The sequence below is a fragment of the Pseudopodoces humilis genome, chromosome 9, assembly GCF_049639895.1.
Source record: "Pseudopodoces humilis isolate 2021_Gansu_Grassland_sample_001 chromosome 9, ASM4963989v1, whole genome shotgun sequence".
NCBI lineage: Eukaryota > Metazoa > Chordata > Aves > Passeriformes > Paridae > Pseudopodoces > Pseudopodoces humilis.
Genome location: NC_142208.1, coordinates 24,556,749 through 24,582,807, shown reverse-complemented (window position 1 = coordinate 24,582,807; position 26,059 = coordinate 24,556,749). Strand labels below are relative to the sequence as shown.

General features: G+C 45.1%; 1 protein-coding gene across 4 annotated transcripts in view; it reads left to right on the top strand.

Annotated features, from left to right (window-relative positions):
- Positions 1–8,670: 8,670 nt before the first annotated feature.
- SH3PXD2A (SH3 and PX domains 2A) overlaps positions 8,671–26,059 on the top strand; it is a 247,803-nt gene continuing 230,414 nt past the window's right edge. For all 4 annotated transcript variants that reach the window (XM_088059689.1, XM_088059690.1, XM_088059688.1 and 1 more), the window contains exon 1: positions 8,671–8,799. In XM_088059689.1, the coding sequence (XP_087915815.1) occupies positions 8,728–8,799 (72 nt within the window). In that variant the 5' untranslated portion in view covers positions 8,671–8,727. The remainder of the gene's footprint in view (positions 8,800–26,059) is intronic.

Genomic DNA, 26,059 nt, shown 5'->3' with positions numbered 1-26,059 from the left:
CCTGGGAAATTAAGCTTTACTTTCAAAATAATAAATGACAAATATTGGTTACATGACTAAAAGCTGTTACTGTTTTGGATCTGTGTGTACTTGTGTATTCCAGTGATGAATACCATAAATAGGAGTTGCTAATTCATTATTCAACGTGGGAATTCAATGAGCAGCTAGTGAGGCACGGAGCCACACAGAGAATTATGAGACAAAGTACTAGAAATCTGTTTGTCAAAGAAATGCATTTTGGTTTACTTTGAGAGTAAGCTGATCCTGAGGGGAAGAGATGTGCCTAGAAAAGATTTGTATCTTTATACTTACCTCTAAATGGGAAGGGAGCAAGTTCAGATCCCATGGGCACCCTGAATTTTGAAACTTCCTGTCAGTACAGCGCTGTGTTCTTTATTGCTTTCTTTCAGCACAGTCTCCAATCCTCCTGCCCCAACCCTCCAGGCTAGAGCAAAAAAAAAAGTTCAGCCACAAAGATAAAAGAATAGTTACAATAATTGGTTACCATCCTCCTGGAGTCCCAGCATTACAGCAACATTTTTGTGGATCCTTGTGGGCAGCAGGGAAATGCTGAGCCAAGGATCTTGGGTTTCATTCCCAGCAATATACCCTGCCAGGCACAGAGACTTTCTCCCTAATTTCTTTCATCTATTCCTGAGCTCCACTCTCCCCTCTGACTCGTTACTCGGGCCCTTCATTTCATTCACAGTCACAGATCCTGTCAAAATCCCTTCCTCTCTTTTGTTCCCTATATCTTTCCTAACTCAAATATCCTTGTCAACATCTGGCAATTGAAACTTTCAGAATAATCCCCTTGCCTAACTGACCCAGCACTGTTCACAGCCTTTTCTGTTTCCAGCAGGCTGTCCTTTGCTCCTTGTCTAGGCACCAGAAGAGGCCACTTTCTTCCCAGTGTAGTTTGCAGCAGGAAAGAGCTGCTCTTTCCACCCCACTCTACTGAAGATTCAGTAGCACCCTAAATATTACAGTGGTGAGTTTTTTGCAGGTATCCAAGTACAAAAAAAAATGTAACTAAAAAATAAGAGTCATGCCTTGCCCAAACCTGAACAAGCAGAAGTCACGCCCCTGATAGAAGCTATCTGCCTCTCCCTGCCACTTGCAAGTCCTTGCAGATCTCATTGCAGACATGATCTGTAAAGCTGATGTGGACTTCTAACTTGTGTGTCTCCCAGTTAGTGTAGTCCTCTTTATAGTCTGTTTTTTTTTTTTTCTGAGAAATTGTGACTATTCTGATGTGATTATACTGTGTGTCTGGGCATTTGTCAACTTCTCTCCCACCACCCCAAGTGACTTTGGCTAGTTAAGAAGTGTGAAGGACCCTGAACAGTTACAATCTGCCACTTTTTTAGAAAATGGATGCACTGATAGAAGAGGGAAGCCTAAATCAGTGCCTCCATCAAAGGGAAGGAAGAAAGTCAGACAACACCAGAGGAACCACACATGGGACAGTCTCAAAGAACCTGTTCCTGTAACTTAAGCTGCCACAAGAAGTACTTGTTCTGCAAGTGCTCTTTTAAGAAATGATTGGACAGTTTTTGCAGAAGTTTCCTTACAGAGATTGCCCTAAGACAGTCATTTGTAAACTGGAAATCCATTAAAATCTGGTAAAGCTGCATTGGGGTACAAAGTTTAGCAATGGATTGTTAATGATGCCACCACTAATATCTTTTAATGTGCAATGCAGGCTATACTAATCTAGTCACAGCAATTTACAAGTTGAAACCAGCCCAGATTAACAAGATTGCATGAGAATAAGAATTTGCCAATGAAAAAAATAACCTAAAGGGACAATTTTCAGTAAGTGTTAACTACTGAACACTGCAGTGCCAATTAACCTGGCACAACATGTCCTACAGCTCTTGTTTTAGCTTGCTTTTTTGTTATTCACTGGAAGAAGGCACACTCCTTCTCTACCAGCTAGAACTGGAGCTCTCTGCCGCCTTCACATCGCTCTGCTGGAAACAAGGTAAGATAAATAGCAAACGTATATCACTGCATAGCAACCAACATGATTAAATGCAGTATGTGCCAAGTCTGTTATTGGCCTGGAAAGTTCATGGTTCCTCCCAGGAGTGGACTTCAGCCAAATATTACAGCAATATTTGGAAATAGGAGGGAGGAATCTATTCCCTCAACTGTCTTCCCCAACAATGGAGTCCTGCAAGTCCTGCAGGCCTAACTCTAATGTACTCTTGGCAAGGAACAAAGGTGGTACAGAAATGAAAATAGAGCTTGGGGCTGGGTTTTTCTCTTGTTGACAATATTGGTCATTTGCTTTGAGAGTGTAGGGGCTGTCCTTGTGTTCATGTAAAACTCTTCTTTGCTACATTGCCCACAAAATACCTCTGAGCCCGCTGGTGCTCTGAACTGCTGCCTACACTGCTGACTCATGTCCGTCATTGTTTTCTGTCCTCACCTTGTCTTTTTTCCCCAATAAAATCTCTTGAACTTAATTCCTGATTCAAAGAAGTTATGGTCTCTGTCCTCCTGTGAGTACAGTGATCCAGGACAAATATAACAAGAGCAAACTGATGTAGAGAAGAGTTTTTGTTGGAACCCTGAATGTAGCAAAGGATGAGAAGTACAGAGGAAGCTGAAGGAGGAGGATTTAGCACAAAGACGTTTGAAATGAGTCCTACTGAAAAAGGCTAAAGAAATAATTGCCTAATGATGCTGTAGACATCTGTTTCAGAACAGGCAGCAGGTGTTGCATGTAATGAAAGCAAGGACTTGTACTGTTTTATTTTCTGCAGTTAGAAAGTAGAGGAGGAAATGAGGTCAGGAAAAATGGAGTAAGAGAACATTTTGCATAAACAACTGAGTGAATTTATATAGAGCACAGCAGTATTTATATGGTATTCCTCTGCCTTCCTTACACTATCCTTGAACAGGTCCATTCTGCAGAGTGTTTTGTCCTTCCTAAAAGACCAGTGCCTTGGGTACTCAAAGTTAGATGCTGACGTGAAAGTTGGCCACCAACATGCCTTTGAGGACCAAAATGTTCAGGTTAATCTAATTGTCACACAGATGTTGTCGTGAACTGATGAGAATGATCCTGAGGGTAAAGCTGCCCTTGTCTCACAGGTGGTTTGTGTGCCTCAGTCACCAGAAAAGTGGCTGAGAAAGAGTCCATCAGTGAAGTGGTTCTTTAGTCTTGCATTCCTAGTGCTGCATAGTCAGGGCTTAACACATGTCTGGATCCAGATAAATGCCTGGAATTATGCAGATGGTGTGTCCACTGCTCCAAGCTGAAAAGCACACCTGCATCAGGCCCCACTAGAGAAACTGTAACTTTGCTTTCCACAGGGAATTTTTTGTTTTGGGATGATCTTATTTCTTTTTACAAGCAATTAACATCCTACAGGGCATTTTCTTTTTCTAGCATCTCCACTACTGCCCTACGAAGTCTAATCCCAGTCTAATGACTGGAGAAAAAACCTAACCCATGTCTACCCATGGGACGATGCTGTTGAAGAGATCCAAAAGTGCTCTTCCTACAGAAGTCTCTCAGTTGGGAAAACTACTTTGCTTTTGCATAAAGGTAACAAAACAAAACAAACAGTTAATGCACTCCAGTGCTGAGTGGTAGAAGTTGGATGTTACAGATTCTTCCTACAGTGCCAAGCTCATGTGCTCATCACCTGTGTTCAAACTACAGTTCCACAAGCAACTTTTCATAAAGTTTTATTTGTTCATTTTTATAGTTCACAGTCTGTCAGTCAAATGTTTTCTGGTTTGGATATTGGCAGATAAATTCTTCTACTTTCTCTAGGGACTGTGCAGCCAAATAAAATTATTGCTTGGTTTCAGAAAGGGTTGAATGAGTAAAAAATAGTGAACAAAGAAATTCAAATTTCAAAAGGGATTGGTGGAAATTTTAAATCTCAGTGTCCATGTATATATACATAGATGTAACATGGGAAGAAAATGCAAAGAAAGACTGTTTCTTCCTAGACTGTCTTTATTTTAACAAGCCCATGTTTTCAATAATGGAGATTACCACATTTTTTTGCAGAGGATAAGACAGAAACCACTCCCAAAATGTGCTGCTTTGAGAACAGTGACTGTGCTGAAGTCAGGGATAGCATCCAGGAAGAAACCTGAGGGATCCCAGTTCAAACCTGTGATCAGTTTGGTAAAATTCAGCTGTCTCAAATGTAAGACTGACACATATATCATAAATAAAAAAAATGTGGCTTGGGCTTACTTTAATTTTAAGCACTTCAAGATATATCTACAAAGCCTATGTAAAAATGGAAAAGTACAAAGTGTACACGGATGAAAAGCAGTGTGCAATGTGCTGCTACCACCCTAAGCACCATGCAGGGCACATACCACAGAGGGAAATCCTTCATCCACAGCTGCTAATAGAGGACTGAAAAATAATGTTAGCCATGAAAGGGTTAAACTGTAAGATAGCTGCTTCAAGGAAAGGATAATCTATAATTTAAGTCCAGAGGGTGAAGCAGCTCTTTCATAATGTAAGTAAAAGCTGTTATGCCGTTGGAAAAGCATGACTGCAGAAGGAATGATTATTTTGGTTTTTCCATTATACTAGATTGCACAGAGGGGCTGACAAAGCAGCACTCTGCTGAGGAGGCTGGGAGGGGAAGGGGCACAAAAGTACTGGGCTAGAGGAAGGGGGACTTGCTCTGCCAGCACTGCTCCTGGTTCCTTCAGCTACCCTCTACCATATTAGCTAGGCCTATTTATCACCAAGTGAATTTCATTCAAAGAGCAGTAATCTCCCAAGAAGATGAAATGCAAATGGCTTTAAAAAAACAAGGAAAAAAGATCACACCATGCTTTGTTTTAGAGTTTGAGATTTGAATGCCAGACAAGCTCTACCATTCCTGTCATTCCTATCAAAAGCTGTGTATGTTGAAATGCTGAAGTGGAAGGACTGCATGGAAAGCAGCCTTTTTAAGAAGCTGAGGTTTTGTAAGTACAGAAGCTGAGACGGAGTGTAACAAAGGCTCTGTGTTGTGCTGTTGCACATCAGAGCCAATAAAACCCTAAGGGGCACATCTCTAGTACCATGTCTAGCGGATTATGCATGCAACTCCAGTTGCCAGTAATGAGTTGTGTGGCTAATCTGTCATGCACAGCACTGCACAGTTCCCCTTTCCCCAAGGGGATGAGCTCATGGCATTTTACTTCCCCCCCCAGGGTGCTGAGCACTGTTAGAGTGTCTTCAGTTAATGGGGACAGGAAAACACTGTGTTCCACCTGGCTGCCCAGCCAGAAAACAGAAGGGAAAATCACCTTTAACAACAACTCTAGCCACCACAGACAGGGCTGTTAGACCCCAGCATGGTTAACATTCAGGGGCAGTTACCTATCTACAGTGACATGCCATGAATTAATAAGAGACATTAGAAACAGCCCTAATGGAGCAAAGAAAAGCCTGTCCCTTGTTTTATTTTCTCACTGATTTAATGACCCAAGTGTTTTCAATTTACAACTCAAATGCTTATTTACAAAAAAATTGCCAGCATGACAGGGTCCTCTTGAAATATGAAAACTCAAGTCATGCTTCAGCTCTGACAACATCACACACACACATTCTGTCACGCATCAGCTTTTGCTGTAATTGGAGCAGAGTCCAGGCTGCTGGGCTGTAGCTGCACTAGGTCTGTGAGGCTAATGTGATTACCTGCTTGTTCAAAAAAAAATTGAAAGAAGAATCTTTGCCCAAATACCCACCTAGCAAAAGAGTAGAAAAAAAGCTTTTAAAAATAGCTGGTTTATTTCGGCTTTCAGAAGCTGAATTTCCCACGGTGTTTCTCAGGTAAATTTTATTGGAAGTGTGAATTTTTGAAGGTGAGTTACTAAATCAGCAGTTAATACTTATATTAATATATGTGTTCATATTGTTATAATAGCAATGATATTCCCATGCTAGGGAATGATAAGACTTCAGGAATGGGGGATTTAAAAAAAAAAAAAGTAAATACTAGTAGTTTTAGCACTAAAATATCCAGAGTTAGTTATTTTCCTACAAATTCACAGTGTCTCAGCCCCATGTTCATGGCCCTGGTCAAGTACAGGCTGTTCTGCACGTGGGGCTGGGCAGGGACCCAGCCTGCTGTGCTCCTCACTTCATACTCAGGCTCACTTTCATTCAGCCCCAGCAGCTGGAGCCCAGCTCTCTAACACAAGGCTGGGAAGTGCCATCAGCTTCAATTTCCCAGCTGCTGCCTAAGACAGGAGCAGATTTTCCCAAGCCTGCAGCATAATAAGGGGTTTTGGTTATTTTTCTGCCAGCTTTGCAATACTTGGAGAGTGGACTCCCACTAGACTGGGTGTTGTACATGTTTTGAAAGAACTGTCCTTGCCCCTGGCAACACACATTTTTCTTACATGCATGGACATATGCAGCAAGCAAACAAGGAGAGCAGGAGGTGGCCGTGAGCACAAACCCGTCAGATGATGGAGAAGGAGGAGGGACAGAGATATGAGGGCTGGCCAGGCTTCAGAGGTGGGATGGGTTGTCTTGGAATGGAGGAGAATCAAATTGTGTTGAATAGAGGGAAAGTGAACAGTGGACCAGATGCCATGAAAGAATGGGGTAGACACCAAAGGGGCACAAACCCCAAGGCACCAGTCTCAGGTTTGGTTGAAAATAGAAGCTACTTCCTTACAAGAGCAGATGAGAAGAGTATCAGTAAAAAGATGCCAATTGGTAAGAATGTCAGCAAGGATGGGGCAGGGTGTTTGAAGAACAATGTATTTTGTCTCTCACTCACAATGACATGTTTTGAAAGCTGTTTTAAAACAAACCCTGAGTGTTTTCAACCACAGAGAGGACCCTTTATTTTTCTTTTTTTTTGGACAGGGTGATAGAAGAAGGGGATGGAATGTGTGACATATATTGATAATGGTTGACAGGGACGAGACATCCAAGACCCAAAAGACTGGCCACATCAGTAATATTTTTATCAATGGGTTATTTGAATATTTACATTTTGAAGAAAGAATCTTCTTTATTTGCTCTGCACACCAGGGACTTCTTGGCCAGTCTAAACAGCAAAGGTTTCTAATGTAAATAATTGTTCTTCTGCCTTGTGTCATGCATGAGAATTAGAGGTGGGCAGTCCCTCTAAGAAGAAGAAGATAAGCCTCAAAAGTGCCAATGGAAGCGGGAAGATGAGGTTTTCCCCTCTGTTGCCCTCCTTGTCTCATGTATACCTGTGCTCCTCCTGGGGTGCAATGCTGGGATTTTGGTGTTTTATGTCAGGTCATTTATTTTGGTAAACAGTGTATAGTAGCTGAGGAGGGAGGAGAAGGCTGGCTCTGAACATCTATCCTTGTCAGTATGCCAGCAGATACCTAGTTCCCACCTGGCAGTAGTTGATATCTTATGCATTGCTGGGGCTGCTCCTCCTCCCCCCCCCACCCCCTTAAGCTGCTTGTGGAAACCTGCTATGTTTTGAAAACAGCCACTTTTTCATGCTAGCCTTCTGGCCCAAATACCTAAGGCTTTGTGACTCCGGTGTCCGTCTCATGATTGTTGTTTCAGGGCCAGTAACGCTGTAAAAGTTCTGATTCAGAAATTGTGCCTAGAGCACGTCAGAGGAAATTACATTGAGATGGACTGTTCTGACTGTAAATGAGAAGCATATTTTGCCAGGAGCTGGTCCTCTTTGCACTCCTGGGCTGGCAGGTCTTGAGCCCTCAGCAGCACTCTGGAATACTACCGGAAAATCTGTCCGGACTGCTATTCAAGAGACTTCAGAGGAAGGAGAGATCTTAGTAACTTCAGTTAATTTGGCTAATAGCTAATGAATGTCATAAAACAAGCTGAGGGCTGGAAGATCACATTCAAGTTGCCATTTTTGACATAACTTTAAAATAATCATATGCAAAGTAATGATGCATTATTGAAAAGAAAAAAAAAAAAAACCCGCACCTAAAATTTCTGGGGCAAATTCTTTTTGGAGCGGGACTGAGGAAGATGATACCCATTTACCTGGGCATGTATATACAAAGAGCTGAAATAGGTTTATCGCTCTAAAATCCCCCATAATAGAGGGTCTGTGCAACTTTCCTCCAGCTGTGATGCCTGTGTCCCTGGGGGACACGGCACGGGGACCTTCCCATGCGGCGGCCGGCCTTGAGCTCCCAGCTGGAGCCTGCAGGGAGCGGGCTCGGCCCTTCACTCGCGGTTTCCGGCGTGGCCTTGGCCGCTCGGGGAGGGTATTTCGGACCCTTTCTGCAGTGATGGAGGGCCCTGGGGCATCCCGCGCTTCCCGTGCCCCGGGCCGCCCCTTCCCGCGGGCTCTCCTCGAGGTCGGGCCGCGGTGTCCCAGCAGAGCGCGGGGGCTCTGCCCGGGCCTGGGGGGGTCCGGGAGGGAGCGGGGCACCCGGGGGCGGCCGCCCGCCCTCTCCGGCACTGGGGGCGGTGGCTCCCGTCCCGCCAGAGCCCCCGGGGCCACCCGGGGGCGGAGCCGCCGGCCCGGCCCGGCCCCTCCCGCCGCCGCTGCCGCCGCAGTGGCCGCGCAGCCCCGGGGCAGCGGGCAGGGAGCGCAGCCGGGCTGGGCTGGGCTGCTGGGGGCGGGGGGCCGCCGCAGCCGCGGCAGGGGCGGAGCCGGCACCGGGGCATCCTCCCTTGCCTGTCTCCCTGCCGCCCGCCCGGCATCGCCGCGGCGGAGGGTGCTGCCAGCGCCGGCAGGGAGCCGCGGAGCCCCGCCGGGGTGCGCGAAGATGCTGTCCTACAGCGTGCTGGACGCCAACGTGGTGGACGTGGAGAAGCGGAGGAACCCCTCGAAACACTATGTGAGTGCCGGCGGGGCGCGGGGGTGAGCACGTGTGCGGGGGGGACGGGCCAGGCCCGGAGCGGTGCCCGGAGCGATGCCCGGAGCCGTCCCTTGCCACTCTGTGACGAGACGCTGGCCCCAGGTGAGACACCCGCGGAGCTCCCCCGCGGCCTCTTGGTGTTGAGGTGCGGCTCTTCCTAGCCCTCTTTCGCCCCGTTTTGCTCTTGGCTTTAGTGTTACCCTTCTGAAGTTTCCTTTCCCTCGGAATGTGGATCTTCTCTTCTTCCTCACTAGTCCCAGGGCAGGATGGGGCAGGATCTCGGATCCCCAGGCTGTCCCCGTCCTGGCCAGGGTGCTCGGTGGGGAGCGGAGCAAGGTTCGGCTGCGGCGGGGTCGGGCAGCTGGCGGTGCTGAGCGCATCTTTGCTCGTTCTCACCCTAAGTTACATTCAGACCTTTTTTGAGGGGGCAGCCTGTCTGCATGCTTCCCAAGGCAGCCTCAGCGTTTGGATCTCTTTTATCTCTCTTTCGCACCTTACTGCCAATAGCAGAGCATTAGAGGAGAGTTTTTAACAATTTTCCCGGACTCCTGTGTTGCAGCCTGTCATGTGGAGGTGTCTTTGCCTGAAGGAGTTTGCAGCATACAGTCAGCTTTCCCCTCTCCACTTAAGTAGACAAGTATCTTTTCTTCTGTCTCTGGCTGTTTCTGGGTTTTAGCTGCACCAAATCCTTTAACTGTTTCTCAAGATTCAACATGTATTTTAAAATGTGATCATTAAAACAGAAAGTTGGATTTTGTCTATAGAGAAGGTAAATCTTCCAGCTTTGGTAAGGAAAAGCCTTGAGGAGGTATTGCATCTGGTGTGAAATTGCTCTGAGTATACTGTGTTTCCTGGCATTGTGTGTCTGCCAGATTTCTCCAGAGCTGATCAGCAGCTGAATGGATTGTTGAAAAGATAAGGGCAAAGACTGGACTTAAACCTTTATATTAGTGTTGCATATCACTGAGCTTTTTCCTCTGAGGCTTAAACCATAATCCAGTTTAAGGCTAGAGGGCACTATGTTGCTGGGAGATGCAGACTTGTAAAGCTGAATCTCTCATCTACCATGGAATTAAGCATCTTGTGACCAATTCATAAGACTGGAAGTTTTAGGTCTCGTATCCTCTCAGATTGCAGCAGGACCTGTGTGTTCAGTCTGTTAGGCACTCACTGCTTCCAGGTGGGAACGGCTTCTTTAGTTTTCGCAGGCTCTGCTGTGGACTGTGGCTGACACAGCTGTAGGGTGTTATCTCACATGAAAGGTGGTGGCATTTCAGCACCAGAGAAGTGCCTCTGCTAAGCACCAAAATGTACAAAAGAACTGGTCACAATATCTTCCAAGAGATTCTAATTTCTTCCAGTCTCTTGGATTGCTGAGAGAAATTGACAGTGAAAGCAAGATTTAAACCCTGTGTTTACAGGATTTGAAAGAAAATATTTCCTGTATTTACCTGTAAAACACATTTTTTTTCTTGATGATCATTGTCATTCATTTTAATAAACAGTAGCCTATTCCAAGAAGTTCTCTTTAATCCTTCTAGTGGCAAATTTTTTTCTTTCCCTTCACCCTTCTCATTGTACACTTTTACTAATATTGTCTTCTGTACAACAGTTCCACACCTCCATGTGTCCAGTTCTCAGCCAAAACCCCACAAACAAAATGGTTTGTTTGGGTGACTAATGGTGTGTCTGCCTTTTGTCCCACTTAGTTTCTGTCGGTGGCTGTACAGTATTCAGCACAGTAGGGTCTGTCATCTGGCTTTGGTTGGAGTCAGTCACTGAGGGTAAACCCATGCTTTCAGAGAACTTAATTCCCTGGGTCTGACCCATTGGTTACTGTTACTTTGGTTCTGTGCTCCTTTTTAACATGAAACAACTATATTCTTGTAAGATTAGTATAAGCATCACTTAAGATTAATTAGGATTTAGCTCTCTCCATCGCCTGTGGATAGTTTGGAGACTGCAAGGCTTTATGCTCTTTGCCCTATGTGGCTTTGAAATATCAAAAAGCTTTTCTATCTCCAGCATCCATGAATGTCTTTATGCCAAGCCTTCAGGCCATGCAAATGTGCTTTGGCATCAGATTAACAATGTGTTACTGTGGTGGATGGTGACCTAAGTATTGCAGGTGTTTTAACATGACTCTCTCTCCTCTTAATTGTGATCTTTCAGGACCATAGTGGAATCTGGAGAGATGAAGGCACACCTTAGGCATTGTGAGCACGTGGAGGGGGCTAAATGTGAGTAGCACATCAGCTCCTGCACTGCTTGGCTTAGCTGCCAGGAATCATTGCCTGGAGCAGGTGTCTTTCATGACAGGAGCACAGCTTTTGTGGCCTTGACTCAAGAAAGTTAAAGAAAGAAGACAGCTTTACATATCCTCTGCTATGATCCTGTGTGTGTGAAACTTCTGACGAGTTTAATACCTCAGTGGAAGTTAAATAGGGCCTGTGGGAATAGATTAAAATCTTGGCTCCAGTGCTATTTGATAGGAACCCAGCCAGCTCTCTACCCTCTTCTGGGAAATCCTTACTATGGAAGGAGTCTGCAGTGCTTTCCTCTGCATCCCTGTTAGCAACTGGGTAGCACAAAACCACCTGTCTGGCTGGGGGCCCTGGCTGGCAGCATGTGCAAGGATAAACAAAAGGTTGCATCAGTAACCACAACCCTCTTACATGGTATATCCCCAACACAAGCTATTGCTGCTCTTAGAGCTTTTGACTTTTCAAATTAATAACCTCTTTCCCCATACTGATGATCTTTTAAAAATTGATTTGCACTTGATATTACTTTAACAAAATGTTAAATCTCCTTGCTTTCCCCCTTCCCTTTTCTTTTAACAAGAACAATGTCAGGAAGGTCAAGTCTGGGTTTGTTGGAAAGACCCCTGATGCAACAGGGGTCACACATTGGCTGAGCAGTGCTGCAGTGAAGCAGGGTGGATTAGGACAGTGCAGTTAATGGTTGAAGGTGCCAGTTAATCATTCTGAAGAGAAAAAGCTGGTAGGAAAATCCAAATCCATTTTCTGGCCCCTGCTAAGCGTTAAACAGTTTCTTTTCTCAGTTGATGTGGTTTGATCTGTTTATGGGGTAGATTCTCTGGCTTTTCGTCTGAAATTGTAATTGTCTGAACTAAGCATGAAATGATCCCAAAGCAGAAGTGCATTCTGTATTTGAAAGGATCCACTGTTGATGCTTACCTCCTTCAGCCATCCGTTGTGGAGCTTAAAGAGAACACCTCCCCTCCCCTCTCTCTGCTCCCAGGTTATCTTTAGGCAGATAGCTTACCCTTTTATCCAAATGTCTGTCTCCTTCAACAGCCCTGCAGGGAGCCTCTGCCTACCAGATGTGCTTGATCTTGCTCCCAGGGAGATGAGATTGGGTTAGCACCTTCACCTGTTCACTGCTTTGCAGACCTGGGTGATGGCAAACATTCATTAGAAGCCAGATGAACAGGCTCCCCCACCCCCCTCTCTTACCACTTGCTTTTCTGCTGAGGACACGGCAGTTACTGATGTGCATTATCTCACCAGACATTTATATACTTGGGGTCATTTCTGAGGTCTCTTAAGTGTGCCTGTGTTATCCCAAGGGCAGGGATGGATACATCAGTAGAGATTTTCTCTTTCAGCACTGTGCTACTCCTGTTGCAGTTGGGCTTTTTGTGTTTTTCAGCTTTGTTCAGCATAGCTGTAAGATAAAACGCTCTTGGCTTACAAGTGATTGCTCTGCCTCCTTCCAGTTAGACTGAGGTGCATTGCTGATTTCAGTCATCTGAGATGCCTGTATACTGTCCCAGTTCCTCCCCAGGGTAATTGTTTCCTAATGCCACCTCTGAATGCCTCGAGAGCTCTTGTAGGAATGTCTCTGCTGTGTGGATATGGTTGCTAACCTCACCTCCTCGGGGTAGTGGCGTTGCTGACTTTCAGGGATTGAGTTCTGCTGTGTAGGGTTTCTCCCAGGAGAACGAGTGTGCTTGTCACAAATGACTTGTTGTAAAATGTCAGCATGCTTTGAAGAAAAACCTTGTACTGCTTGGGTCAAGCTCTGCTCCTTGTTTCTTGGCTGCTCCTGCTTTTACTGCTCAGACTCGAGCAACTCCAATGCAATCAGGCATGTTCATGGCTTTATTCTCTTTGCTGCAAGCTGCTTTCTATACAGTGGCCAGCACTGATGGGGAGAATCTGGACATGGTTTAGTGGCAAGGATCTTTGTTCCTATGTTAGTATACCTTGGAGAAGGAATTGCTAACTTAGGAGAAGGAGCTGCATTCACCCTGCTTGGCTCATCAAATGAGTTGTGCAGTGCAACTCGCTGCTTCAACGCAGTTGGGGAGCCCAGCAGATCAAGGAGTACTCCCAGTTCTTTCTCCCAGCAGAGCTTTGGTCTGGTAACATTCAGGCAAGAGACTGTGGTATCTAAATTCAACAGTTTGCAAAGCAAATGGCTGTCTCCAGCCTTTGGAATAGATTACTTATTAATAGAGAGACAAGGTAGATGTCCTGATTTGTGGTGGTCAGGGCAGGATGAAATAATCTGAAGGCCTTATGTCACAGCAGGCTGCCTGCACTGTCTCCCCTGTGGTTGAGTGTGCTGGGAGGGCAAACAAATGAAAGTTCAGGGGAAAGCTTTTAGCAAGTCCATGAGCTGGGGGCAACAGCTACAAAGCCCCCAAGTTCCATTTTAAAAACGATGAGGATGCTACTGTTGACTTTCACTGGGACATGGTTGCCAGGGAGATGATGTCCTAAGAGACAGCACAAAGGTTTTTGGCTGCTGACAGCTGCAAGTGACCTCTGGCTTCACAAGAGCCTTGCCTGGGGTCAGGGTGTGGGTGCTGGAGCCCACTGGTGCAATTCAGCTTGATGTGCTGTAGTCAAAATTACATCAGTCTCACTGCTTTGAGTTAAATGGGGGAGGAACTGAGACACCAAAATGGAGAGAGAGAGGTGAACAGACATCCTAAGGAAGCAGTTGTTGGAGTAGGAAAGGGAGCCCAGACTTCCTGCATCCCAGAGCAGCTTGTCTGTTCCTCTTACCCACAGCCCCAGCCCTTAGAGAGCCAGCTTCAAGGCATTGCCTCCTCCTGTCCCTGCAAGGTAGGATATGTGCTGGTACCCTCACTGGGAACATGAGGCAAGAAGTTAAGCGGTTGACCCAAAGGCACCTGTGAAGTGTATGTAGCATTTTATGTTGTTTTCTTTGGCTTTCAAAGCAGTCTTGCAATTACCTGATAAAAAGTACACAGTCTGAAAAAATACTACTCTCGTATTCAATCATTGTCTTCCTCAAAACCCATTTCCCATTTTATATGGATTAAACAGGAAGAGAGATTCAATGTGACCCTACCTGAGGCAGGAGGTGACGTACAAGCTCTCTAATTTAGTCATTTGGGAGGAAGCAGCTGGACCTTCTAATGTGAGATGGTTTTCTTTTTTTTGATCTTCCTTTTTCATGCTGTATCCTCTTAATCTGTGCCTGCTCACGCAAAGGGAACTGGTCCCCAGAAACCACGGGGAAGAATAGGATCGTGAGAGGGGCTGAGAGCACTGTGTTGTGAGACATTGTGAGGCTGAATGCTTTCATGTAGCCAGAGCAGACACCTTCTTGCCTGGAGCATGCTGTGTAAATATTGCATGGAGAAGGCAGAGAGCAGCACAGTGGCATACTGTTTGAAATTGGTGGTGTCTGCTGTTTAATCAGGTAGTGTCAAAGCCAAATACAGTCGAGTTGATGGAAAAAACCCTCCTAGTAACTTTCCTGGGCTTTGGTTCACACCTCTAGAGAGGCTTTATTGAAACTTTTAGTGAGAAGTTTGTAATTACTAAGTTTTTTAATATAGTGCATTTTCCTTTGTCTTTACTTTAAAAGCAAAAATTCAGTCTCCAGGATCTTTGTTCGTTATTCTCTTCTGGGCAGACACAGCATCACATTTGGGGTGGGGGGAGGTAAAGCAAAAGGAAACCAGGTGATTTTTTTCACCTCAAAGGATTTTAAAGTGGAATATCTTTAGTTAGAGCCTTCCCACTTTAGTGCTCTCACTCTGCTCTAACTTCAAGATAAGTATATGGAAATAATAATAATAATAATAATAATTTACTCCTTCAAGCTTACATTCACTAGATGTCAGTTATATGATATTCTCATTGTATGCATTTATAAATGTGGGACAAAGGTTGGAATGCATAAGAGCATTTGTTACAAAGCAAGGATGCTTTTGCACTAAAAGGTGTGCAGACAGACCTAAAAGATGGTGTCTGCACTGGGCTTAGGGACAGGCGATGACTTACAGGGACAGGCAGGTGGGAGCAGTGAGACAATCTCAACCAGCTGAGCAGGTGATTGAGCACAGAGGTAACCCAAGCTACTGTCTGATCAGCATTTAGGCCTTGTTGCAAAAAACAGGCACAAGGAAGGATAATAACCTTTAGATTACCCTGGGATGAAGGTAGGGAAAGGAAATACTGTATTCATTGTAGTGGCTCTAAGTGCTTGAGTGTGGTGATGGCGTTAATTGTGCTCTTGTGCTTTTTGGTTTTGACAAAGTTCCTCCTTATTCCAGTTTTTGGAAGAGGAGCTTAATGTGTAGCTAACCAACCAAATCCTTGGACTGGGAGCATCCTTCTTTTGTGATCAAAATACATATCCCCAACTTTGTGTCTCCATCAGAATATCACATGTTGCACTGATTTGCTGCAGTGTATTCTAAATTGCTTATAGTAGACACTGGCTGCTCTGGGTGTACCATGGCTTCACAATAAGGCTGTAATTCTGTATTATTATAATGCAACTTATGTTAGAGTTGACTCACTGGATATAATAAAAAATTCATAGACTCTAAGTGTCCATAAATGCATGTGTGGTCCCACACATACCGTGTTTGAAACCTGACTGGCAGTAATAATGTTTTGATATGTTGCTGGCACTGTTTCTCTGACCAGTGGGGTGTGTTTTGTTTTTCCTATAAACCACGCTGGCTAAACCCAGGGATGCACTGGGCTCTGATGCTCCAGTAGTCAGTAGCATGTTTTTATAGGCTTGATGCAAACTTGTTTACAAGGAAAACACCCCTATCTCTGTTCATAGGGAGAAACATGCCAAATCTCTACCAACCATAGCTGTGTTTTAACAGGAGCTCCATGCTGCCATTCTGTCTCCTTTACAGAAGTCTTCCAAGCTGCCCCAGAAATACTGGAAGTGTGACTCTCCACTGTCCAGGACATGCCTAGAAATGCAAACTTTAACACATGAAGTTCATAAATCACCCAGCAAGGTTTGAACAAACACCCTGTGTGATACACACAGGACATGGTGCAGTGTGGTAGAAGAGCCTTTACCCAGTGTGGCCTTTAGCCTCTCTGGATCTCAGTGCACTCTGCTGCAAAGCCAACGGGATTTACTCACCTTCTATGAAGTGTAAAGATGCAGGTGTTAGCTCAGGGCTGACTGCTGGCATCAGTTTTGAAACCCCCAGGTTTGGGTTATCTTCCTCTACTGGCAAGGCTGCCCTGGGAGCAGCCAGGATGGCCAAGGTCAGGTTGTTATCCGGAAACGGAGCGAGGCCGTCACTTCCCTGACAGTGCTCAGGGGGCACAGGAGTGAATGGGATGACATAAGAGCTATGTTCCCCTCTGAGGAAACACACATCGAGGATGCCAGCCATACTTTTTGACTCTGAGCCTGTTCCCCATGGGCTTTCCTCCCCATCTTGGAGTCCCAGGGTCTGTGGAAGTGGTTGAGGTGAAGAATGGAGTATGGTCTTTCTAGGAGTAGCCTTTGGTAGTAGGCTACTGGCTGCTGCTGTCTGATCTCTCTCTGGTGTCTGCATTACCTGTCAGGAAAGCTCCCTGGCACAGGTGAAATCTTTCCAAGCTTTCTTGTACCCTCGGGGGGCTTGATGCAACAGAGAATATCTCAATTACTGCTTTCCTAATACTGTGAAGATGAGATTTCTAATTGCTCCCTCAGCATCCTGTGATATTTTCCTACTCTTTAACTAAGGTTATTTATTATTTATACATTAACTCATGCACATATTTTTTTGTGCCTAGAAGGTTATTCCTGGTTTTCTCCTCTCCAGCAGATGCAAACCTGCCAGTAACCCCCTCTGACCAAAAGCAAAATACTCTGAAAATCAGTTTTAAGCGTTTTTCAATTCAGATGCCCTGCAAGTGCTTTGCTGCTTTGAGCTCAGTATATTTCCTTTGCCTGAAAATTTGATGTTTTGACACTTGCCTCATCTTGAGCAGACTGAGCTGTGGGATGGTTTTTCCTGTGGTGGACGGTAGAAGAGGCAGCTGAGCTCCTGGTCTTCTGCAGAATCAGGGCAGCTGGCACAGCCCCTGCTGATGCCTAAGTGGGAAGCCTGCAGTTTCCCAGAGCTATCACTCCAGCAACTTTCACTGGCATTAAAATCACTTAGAATTTAAAAACAAACAAACAAGGATATGTGAAGTATTTTTCTGGAAGAAAGCCAAGGAGAGCAGATTAAGTGCATGTCCCTCCTCCCATCTCCCAGCCTTGTCACAGGAAGACAGTTCAGCATTTTCCTCAGTGGGATTAAAACAGGCTCTGGAGCTGCCTTCTGGGACGGGACAGAGGAAAGTCAGCAATAGGAAGGAAGCTGTGTCTGTGTGTTTTATAAATATGTCTGTATCAGGTGAAACTGTCTAGAATCCCTGGAGCAGCACTGATGGCGATATGGCTTTTTATTAACTAAAAGGCTGTTTATTTTCAGTTATTAACAATATACTGTTAAAGAAGAATAAAAGTGACTGGTTCTAGAGGAACATCCATGCTGGTTTTCCATGTACCAGAAGGCAGCAATCCTGTATCTTAAGCATTTTACAAGCCCTGGATGTCCTTAACAAGCTCTTTTTCTGCCCTCCCCCTGCCCCCCTTTCAAATTCAGCTAAGTTTTCCTCTAACCTTTCAGCAAGAAGTGTTTTATAAAGACAACCCAGGATGTTTTGCTCAAAAGGAATCTAGCGCAGTAGCCAGCCTCTGGAATACTCTCACGTGCAGAATATGGAGGAGTGTTTTGGCTGTTATTGTTCAAGAAGAAATTTTCTGTTTAAAATTTTGCTGCAGTCTGTGTCAAAACTCTGGACTGTTTGGAAGAAGCAGCTTTCCACCTGTTTCTGAGCTGGGCAGCTGTAGCTTGCATTTTATCCTTTAATACAGACATCCCCAGAATAAATAGTTCTGTTTAAACTAAAAATAGTGTTGTTGAATTTTCCATGGATAACAACCCTTGGACATTGGAGACGTGGTCTGTGCAGGAGGGTCCATCCCTCTGTCCTCTGGCTGTAAGAACCAGTGGCTTTTTGAACAACAAAGGTAATTTGCTGCTGGCACTGGAGGGTGTCTATGTACAGGTATGTGAGGCAGTGCTGTCCTGGAGGCATCTCCTGTTTTGACTGGGCTCTGGCCCAAAGGAGTGGGGCCTGAGGACTCACAGCTGGGGATGGGAGCAAGGCACTGCTGCTCAGCCCCTTGGCCTCCCTGCTGATGGTGCTGGCCAAACTGCTTGGCTGTGAGGGTGTTGGGTTTTCTACCACCCCTTCAGCTGTAAGACTGTACATCTGTGTGCCCAGGTGTTGGCCAGAATGACCATTGGGGTTGCTGTTTCACAGAATTCTTCTTAATTACATTGAGGAGTGTGCAGGTGTTTAGTAGGGATTGTGGTTTTGATGTGAGATCTTTGAGTGTACACATGTGCTTAGCTTTGTTTTGACTTCTGCATTGGAGCAAGGGGAGGGCATGGTCAAAGAAATTATGTGGAAAGGAGAGGTTTGCAATCGATTCTATTAGAGCTGATGCCAAAGTCCTGGCCAGAGCCTAAGAGTACTCTTTTATTCTTCCAATTTTTCCCCTCCTTCTGGAAAGCTCTAACACTGCCCACAGCATGGGGTTTTTACCATTGTCTTAATTCTGGAGTTTTAGGTGCTCTGCCAAATGCAGTAGTGCTGGACTGAAGAGCATTTTACCATCCTTCCTCTGGGATTTGAGGGTCTGTAGAAGGCTGAGAGCATAGCACTGATGTTTTTACCACTCCTGAGGAAAGGTAACCCAACACTTTCCCTGTGTGCCAAGGGCATTGTGAGGCTCTGCCCATCATGTTATCCCTACAGTGATTCTGAGCCATCAGAATTATTAATCTGATAAGTGTGAGATTGTTCTCTACCAGGCCCTGGCATTTATGGAGTTCCAGGTATCCTTTGTTGGGATCTTGTGTGGAGCTAAAACTTGTTGGCTGTTGTCTTACTGTATGTGAGAGGCGTTGGCTGGGTTATGATAAAGACTTTGACTCAGATGAGGTGAGGGTGCAACTGGCCATGTGAAGGAGTCCTTTCTTCATTTGACTCCTAAGGAGTCAAATGAAGAAATAATATCCACTGTTTGTATTTGTAGAAAGAGAGAGACTTTAGTCAGTACTAGCAAAAGTCTGACAGTCAAATGTATGTTTTATCTGCCAGCAACCTGCCCTCCTGCCTGGCCATTATCAACCTTCTGTGTCTGGCTAGCATGAGCTGTAGCAGATCTGGGTCAAACTTCTATTGCCAAATAGAAGAACATATTGCCTCTGTGTTCCCCACTGCACGTTGTGACGGAAAGGGTTAAACAGAAGGTGGTGGTGGCTTCAGGCAGTACCAGTGCAGTAAATGCTGAGATGACATGGGAACACTCTTCAGCTGACGTCCTTGTGAGCATCTCGGTGACATCAAACTCCTGGGCCATTTCCAGTGGAGTTTGGCCTTGCCCCAGTGACAATAGATGTTAATCTGTTGGCTTGTCAAAAAAACGTGCTAGTGGTTTTTTTACAGATCCATTTCCAACCCTCAGATTCCCCTGCTAGTAAACACAGCATTATGTCATTGTTTTACCAGGAGCCAAGCACCAAAGCCAACTTTGCAGTGCTGTCATCAGCAAGTGTCCATTCACTTTGGGGCTTTATCTGAGTTCCCAGGCTTTTTTCTCACTGTTGTCCATGTTCTGGTCTCTGTGTCCATCAAAAACCTATGATGGTTTGTGGGAAATGTGTAGGGTCTAGCAGTTGTGGGTAGCACTTTCCAATGTATTTGTGTCAGATGGGGCTCCTGTACCTGCTCAGCTAAAGTGCCAAGGTTTACAAGGTTTGTAAACCTTGATCTTCTGGTTATGTTAGCCAAGACAAACTCTTGGGTTCTACGTGTAAAACAAGGTGAAGGGTTTGGCAGCCCAGCCTTGCTTCAAGTTGATAAAATAATAGCCAAGTCATAGTCACAGACAGGGTCCTGCCCATGCTAGATCCTGTTTGTTTCAAAACACAATAGCTGAGTTCCTACTAAAAAGACTGGTTGTCAAATTGCTAACATTATAAATTAACTTCCATAGCTTTCAGAAACAACACTCACCACAGATCAAATAAAATCATCTACAATATTCTTGTAACTCTTGTTCCTCGTTTTGCTTCTAGACTTATTTCCAGCTGTTTCTGTGAAGGATATAAAAGAAAATATTTGTAAAGTTACCTTCAGTGGTCAGGATCTAGTCTGCTTGAAACAGAAAAGGGTCCCATCCGTATCTCTCCTTGGTGTTTCTGGGGCTGGGAACAGTCCAGTTTTTCTCATACCAAACCTGTCTGAAATCATATCCCTCATCAGCTGAAGTAGTGTAGAAGCAGAGGAAAGAGGAGAGAGAGATGCTTATCTGAATGCAGAGCATGAATTTTTCTGATACAGGCATGGGTAAATGATGACAGGTTCAGGCTCTTGACAGTAGTGAGGAATTACAGCATTCTTGGGTATGAGGTGGAATAAAATTAAATTTTATTTATGTAATTAGGTTTTTAACACTTTATTGACAGGTGATACTAAGACTGAAAGGACAAGTGGTTCAGACAAGGAATTGGCAAATTTTTGGGGTAAAGACTGCTATTAAAGTCATGTGTTTGGGTCAGAAAGTCTGTTACCTGACAGCTGCTTTAGACTAAGCACTGAGTTCTCTGTGCTGCTGTTAAGCAGTTACCATCCAAGTTTATTAAAAATGTAACACTGAATTTAGGTACAGCTTCATTCTGGCCCAACCTGTATCTTCTGATGCCTTCCCAGGTGTCCCTTTGAAGTCTGGCAGTAGCTCAGGCTCCTGAGCCTTGCTCTGTGTTGTTCATAGCAATGAGAGCTGTTGAGTCTCGACCAGACGAAGTCAAGGAAGCACAGTGCGTGCTGTGAGGAAGCAACCCTCCCATCATCACTTCCAGCTCCCTCCTCTGCTCCATGCACTTCTTTCAGGATTCCATCACATGTTTGTGGGCTAGTGTTGCACATCTGGGCCTTGGCAGATCACTTTCTTTTTCCCAGCCTTGGGTCAAGTGGCAGTTTACTTTGTTAGAGATACCACGTCTGGTGTTACTATTAATATACATTCAGGCTGTTATCTAATGCCTTTCATCCAAGGGTCCCCCAACTCTGTACATCAGCACTTCTTTGCAAGGTGAGCAGATCAGACAGGGACAGCATTGTTTGTATCAGTGTGTCTGTCTCCTGCAGAACTGGCTTCTCAGAACTGTCATGAGACTGGTGGATAATATGGGCTGATGGAAAAAAAGTGTTTCTTTTGTGGCTGAAAGTACTGAGTGGGTCATGGAACTGTAGAACACAGACGTGGGATAGGTCTAGGTCATTAATGCTGTACAAGCATATAGCATTCCCACATAAGAACCTTCAGGGTGGATGGGTTGGCTTGATTGGAAGCTTCAAATTTCTTCTGATGGTTAATGACTTCCAGTCCAGACCTTTTATTATTCACAAGCATCCTGTTCTCACACCAATTTTGTCCTTTTGCATAAACAGGTTTCTTCACTCTGTTTGATTCGACCTCCTGTCTCGCTTCTCTCCACTACTTTCTGCAGAATATTCATGTTCCTTCCTAGCCTCCATTCTGCCAAGCTGCTCTGGCCTCCACCCTCAAAGGCAGAGATCAAACAGCTTTTCCTGCCTAACACTTCTTGCAGTCACTGCAGGCTGAATACAAGTGAGCTGTTTAGCCCAGACAGTGGCAACAGCTCAGTGTGGGCAACCAAGCGTGTGGTGGGTTATTTGCACTGCTGGGCACAGCCTTGCTCATGTTGGCAGGAGCCAGATGCAGCTGCCAAGAGTAAGTTTGACCTTGTTGGGGTGATTTTCCAGATGTAGCCAGGTGTGACTTGGAGTAGATGCACTCCTGGGCCTGTCCTGTCCCTGAGCTGTGTGCTGTGTCAACAAGAAGGAGGATGCCTGTAACTTGTGGTTCTTTCACTGTTTCATTTTCCTCCCTTCAGGGAGTTTCAGAGTTAGTCCCAAAGCCTTGCAAGTGACACCACTTAAAAAAGCAGAGAAGAGAAAGTGTGGCTGATTATGTTCTCACGTTAGCTTTAATGAAGGTAATTTTAAGCAGATGGTGTTCATTTAATGTTCTGATAGCACCGATAAACTGGCTCTCAGCAGGTCTTGGGAACGGAGTGGGAGCGAAGGGCATGGTTTTAGAGGGCAGCAGGTTGCCTCATGACACTCTTGGCAGAGTTGCTGGAGCACTTGGGTGAAGCCCCCTCGCACTTGGACAGCCTCTGCATGTCCTGCTTGGGTGAGAGGAGAGGTGGCCTGCGGTTTCTGTCAGAGCTTCAACAACAGTAAATAATTCCAGATTGATGCTGTGGAAGCGTGCTGTTTTTGTGAAGGGAGGACAAAGGGGGAGCCAAACATAACAAGAGTTTCTCAGTGCTTGGGGAAGGGAGCCAGGGTCACATTTGGAGCTTGTAGTGTTGGCAGACACAGAAATGATGTGCCACATCTTACGTGTATCGGCAGAGACAGCTGGGGCAATTATCAGCAAGCTCCTTTGTAGGCTGGTTTGTGATGCTGATGAGCCAAAAATGATGCTGGGATGTTTCAGTCAAACACACTCTCTTTTCAGCCTCCATATATGCTATTTTTCAATATTTTTGGCATTTGTCTGTGGGGTAAGGAAAGGGCCATAGCAACCCCTGGGATTTCAGTCCCTGTGAGTCTTAGTTGTGAGGTTATAGATGTACTTCTGTTATATTTAGTGTCACTTGAAGCTGTCCCCTTTACAAAGCTGGATGCTGACTCTATTCCAGAGTACTGAGCTCCTTGTCCAAAGCTGTCCTTGACCCTGGCTGTTTGGCCAGCTATCCTCCCAGCTGGTGTCTCTCCATCCCCCTGTGCTGGGGAACATTCCCAGGACCTGACATGAAGATTGCTCAGTGTCCTCTCTGGCACGCTCAGTGCCTGTTTTTTTAACAAATCAGTCCTACAAGATGTGTCAGTGAGCTAAGGAGGCTTTAGGATGGCTGCAGCCTGTTTCATCAAAGCAGCCTGAGACTCATTTGCCCTTCAGATGTTGAACTCTGTCTTAGAGGCTGTTTGCTTTGGGAGACCCCAGAAGGGAACATGGTCCCTTATGTTTTAAGGCAGTTTTCACACTGAGCTTTGTGTCTGTTTCAGAAGTGCTTCTAGAAGTAACATAGGCTTTCTTGGACTTAAATTCACTGTTCAGTGGAGGGAAAATGTGCAGAGACCACTTGTTAAAATGATAGTTGGTATCTTTGCACTTTCCACAAGCATCAGTGAAACTACAGAAGCACTTTGGAGCCTGTGCTTACTGTGATAGTGCCAATGGGTAGCAGTGTAGGGGATCATGAAGCTCTTGCAACTCTTGAATGTAATTTGCTAAAGGCAAAACCAGGTGATTACAAACCATCTTTCTGCATTGAAGGGGACATTTTAGCTGGGATAGTGATGGTTTTTTGGTGGCCAGTCCTTTTTTAAATTTCTGTCAAAAGGGTTCATGTGTATAGAGACTAAAAATGGTTGGTGGGGAGGAACCAGGGCTGGTGAGAGTGCAGTGATGCTTTGTGCTTCCAGATAACTGCTCCTCCTTGACTTGAAACATTCATACATCCCTGGTGAAACCCATGCAGTCCTGCATGGAAATGGTGTGGATCTTAGTGGGGCTTTCCTGCTAGGTGGGAGACCTGGCACAACTTGCCTGTTGTCACTAAGCAGATCTTAAGAAAGAGTGGTCCCAAGTGAGTGGATTTGGGATTTGTTTGGAGTTTTGTAGGCTTGTCTGAGACCGTTTTCTCAGGAGATGGTGAGTACCTGTATGTTAGAAACTGCACTGTTTCTGGAAGTTTTTGAACTGCCCACACCAACATCCCTTCAGCTGGTCCTGGCCGGTATCAGGTGTGACTGGTTTTCCACTGCTGCTCTGGCTGCTTGAATATGTTCTGGGGCAAGAACGAGGATTGTCCTTAGTAGTGTTTTAGGTGATTGCTGAACACATCAAGGAACTCTTCATTTTAGCTGCTGGCCTGAGGAGCTGGGGTCAGCACTCTGCACTGACCAGTTGGGAGGCAAAAAAAGCATCTCCTGGGCTGTTGCATGGTTGGGACCCATGAGTGTAGAAAGAGCCATGCGCTGTCAGGTGCAGCTACAAGCACCTGGGTCAAGCAGCAGATGCCTGGCTCTCTCTCCAGCCTCCCTCCCCAGAGATGCTGTGTCTGTGAAGGCACAGAAACAAACTGTAAAACAGGAAGGTGGGACAATGTTAATGATAACATGCCCAAGATATTGTGCCTGTTTCCTGAGGTCCTATTGCCTCTTTGGCAGATGGGGATTAGCAGGAGTTGGGCTGGGGGATTGCCAACAGCTGTCACTCAGATAAAGGGAGCCTAACACTCAGCAGTGCTCCTCTGGCTGTAAAATGCTTACTAGACTTTTTGTTACCCTAATATTTAAAGATTATACAAAGGGGATTAAAATTAAGAACATTTATTGCAAAACTCTTTCTTCTGAAGTTTTTTCTCTGATGCGGTTTTTCAGAAATTGGTTATTTCTCTTTCACTGGGAGTAGTTTAACCACTTTCATTGGTGCAGCTGAGGAAGAAAACCAATTGACTCTCACCAGGTAATTGTGCCACGTTTGAATGTGTCCTTCTGTCCATGGAGGTTTGCTGAGGAATTGAGGTTCCTCATGCTTGAGCAGTGAATATAATAATGATTTTGACTCCACATGCTCAAAACTGATCTTGCAAAGAGATGCTGTTGCCAAAATTGCAGGGGCAGGATTTGGTCTCCCTTTGATCTCTGTTTAAATCTCATGGGCCATTTACTGCAACTTAATAAGTAACAGTGCATGAGTAGTGGGGTGCTCACCCTGCCTCAAACTCAATCTCCTCAAATGCATGGTAGAGCAGACTTGCTTTCTTTGTAGATAAACTGAGTCAAATGGTCTTGCAGTGCAGGTCAAGGTTTATGCAAAGATGCCACGAATTAACTAATGCATGTAATAAGGTAAATCATAGCACTTTGGTAATGTGTGTGATCAATGCTGTGTGGTTTAGTGAGCCAGCTGAAGTGGCTTCAGGGATTGGGAGTTTTTGGTTGTATCTCTTCAGTGTGTTTTGATGTTTGCTCAATATGAAATGATTCATCTGGTGAATTAAGGGTGAATCAAAGGCCTCTTTTGCAACTCCCACTGCTTCACTCTTTTTTGTGGTGGGGAAATCTTTTCATTTCTGTCCTGGTTTAATAGATCTTTGTCAAGTAACATGCTAATGATGATTCTGGCCATGGAGTGCTATGGAGTTGCCAGCAAGAGAGTGGATTGTCACAATGTGAAATGCCTCCCTCTCCCAAATTACATCTTCTAATTTGATTTATTTTGCATGTCTTTGTATTTCTACAACCTGTGGTTTTATTATCCTATGTTAGTTGCTGTTTTCTTAGACTGTAAGAGTTTTCCTTCATGCTGGCAGGAGGAGAAACAGGATATAAAAACTATTATCATTACCGTTGCTGAAAATTGACCAAATTACAAACACACTTGTCTTTCAGTCTTATTTAGAGATACCCTGAAACTCCTCTAGTGAAATATATCGTTAACACACTAGAAATGTGATTTCCTATTAAATCCAAATTTTAAAATCAGAATTCAGCTGCACGGTTAGCATTCCCTAGGCAGCACAAACCCTGGTGATAGAAATGACCTGTCCTGTGCTGGGGAGAGTTGTATGTGTAAGGGCAAGAAACTGAAGTTGCTGCAGCAACTGTTCCTGATGTTTTTGCAGAATGCACTGGCTCAGTTTCTTCTGGGCTCTAAGCTGGCCTTGCAGCCATGAGGGTTTCTTTGGCACATCCCAGCTCCTGGGTGGCTCACTGAGACAGGGACTACCCCCTTATTGGCACTGTGAATGTAG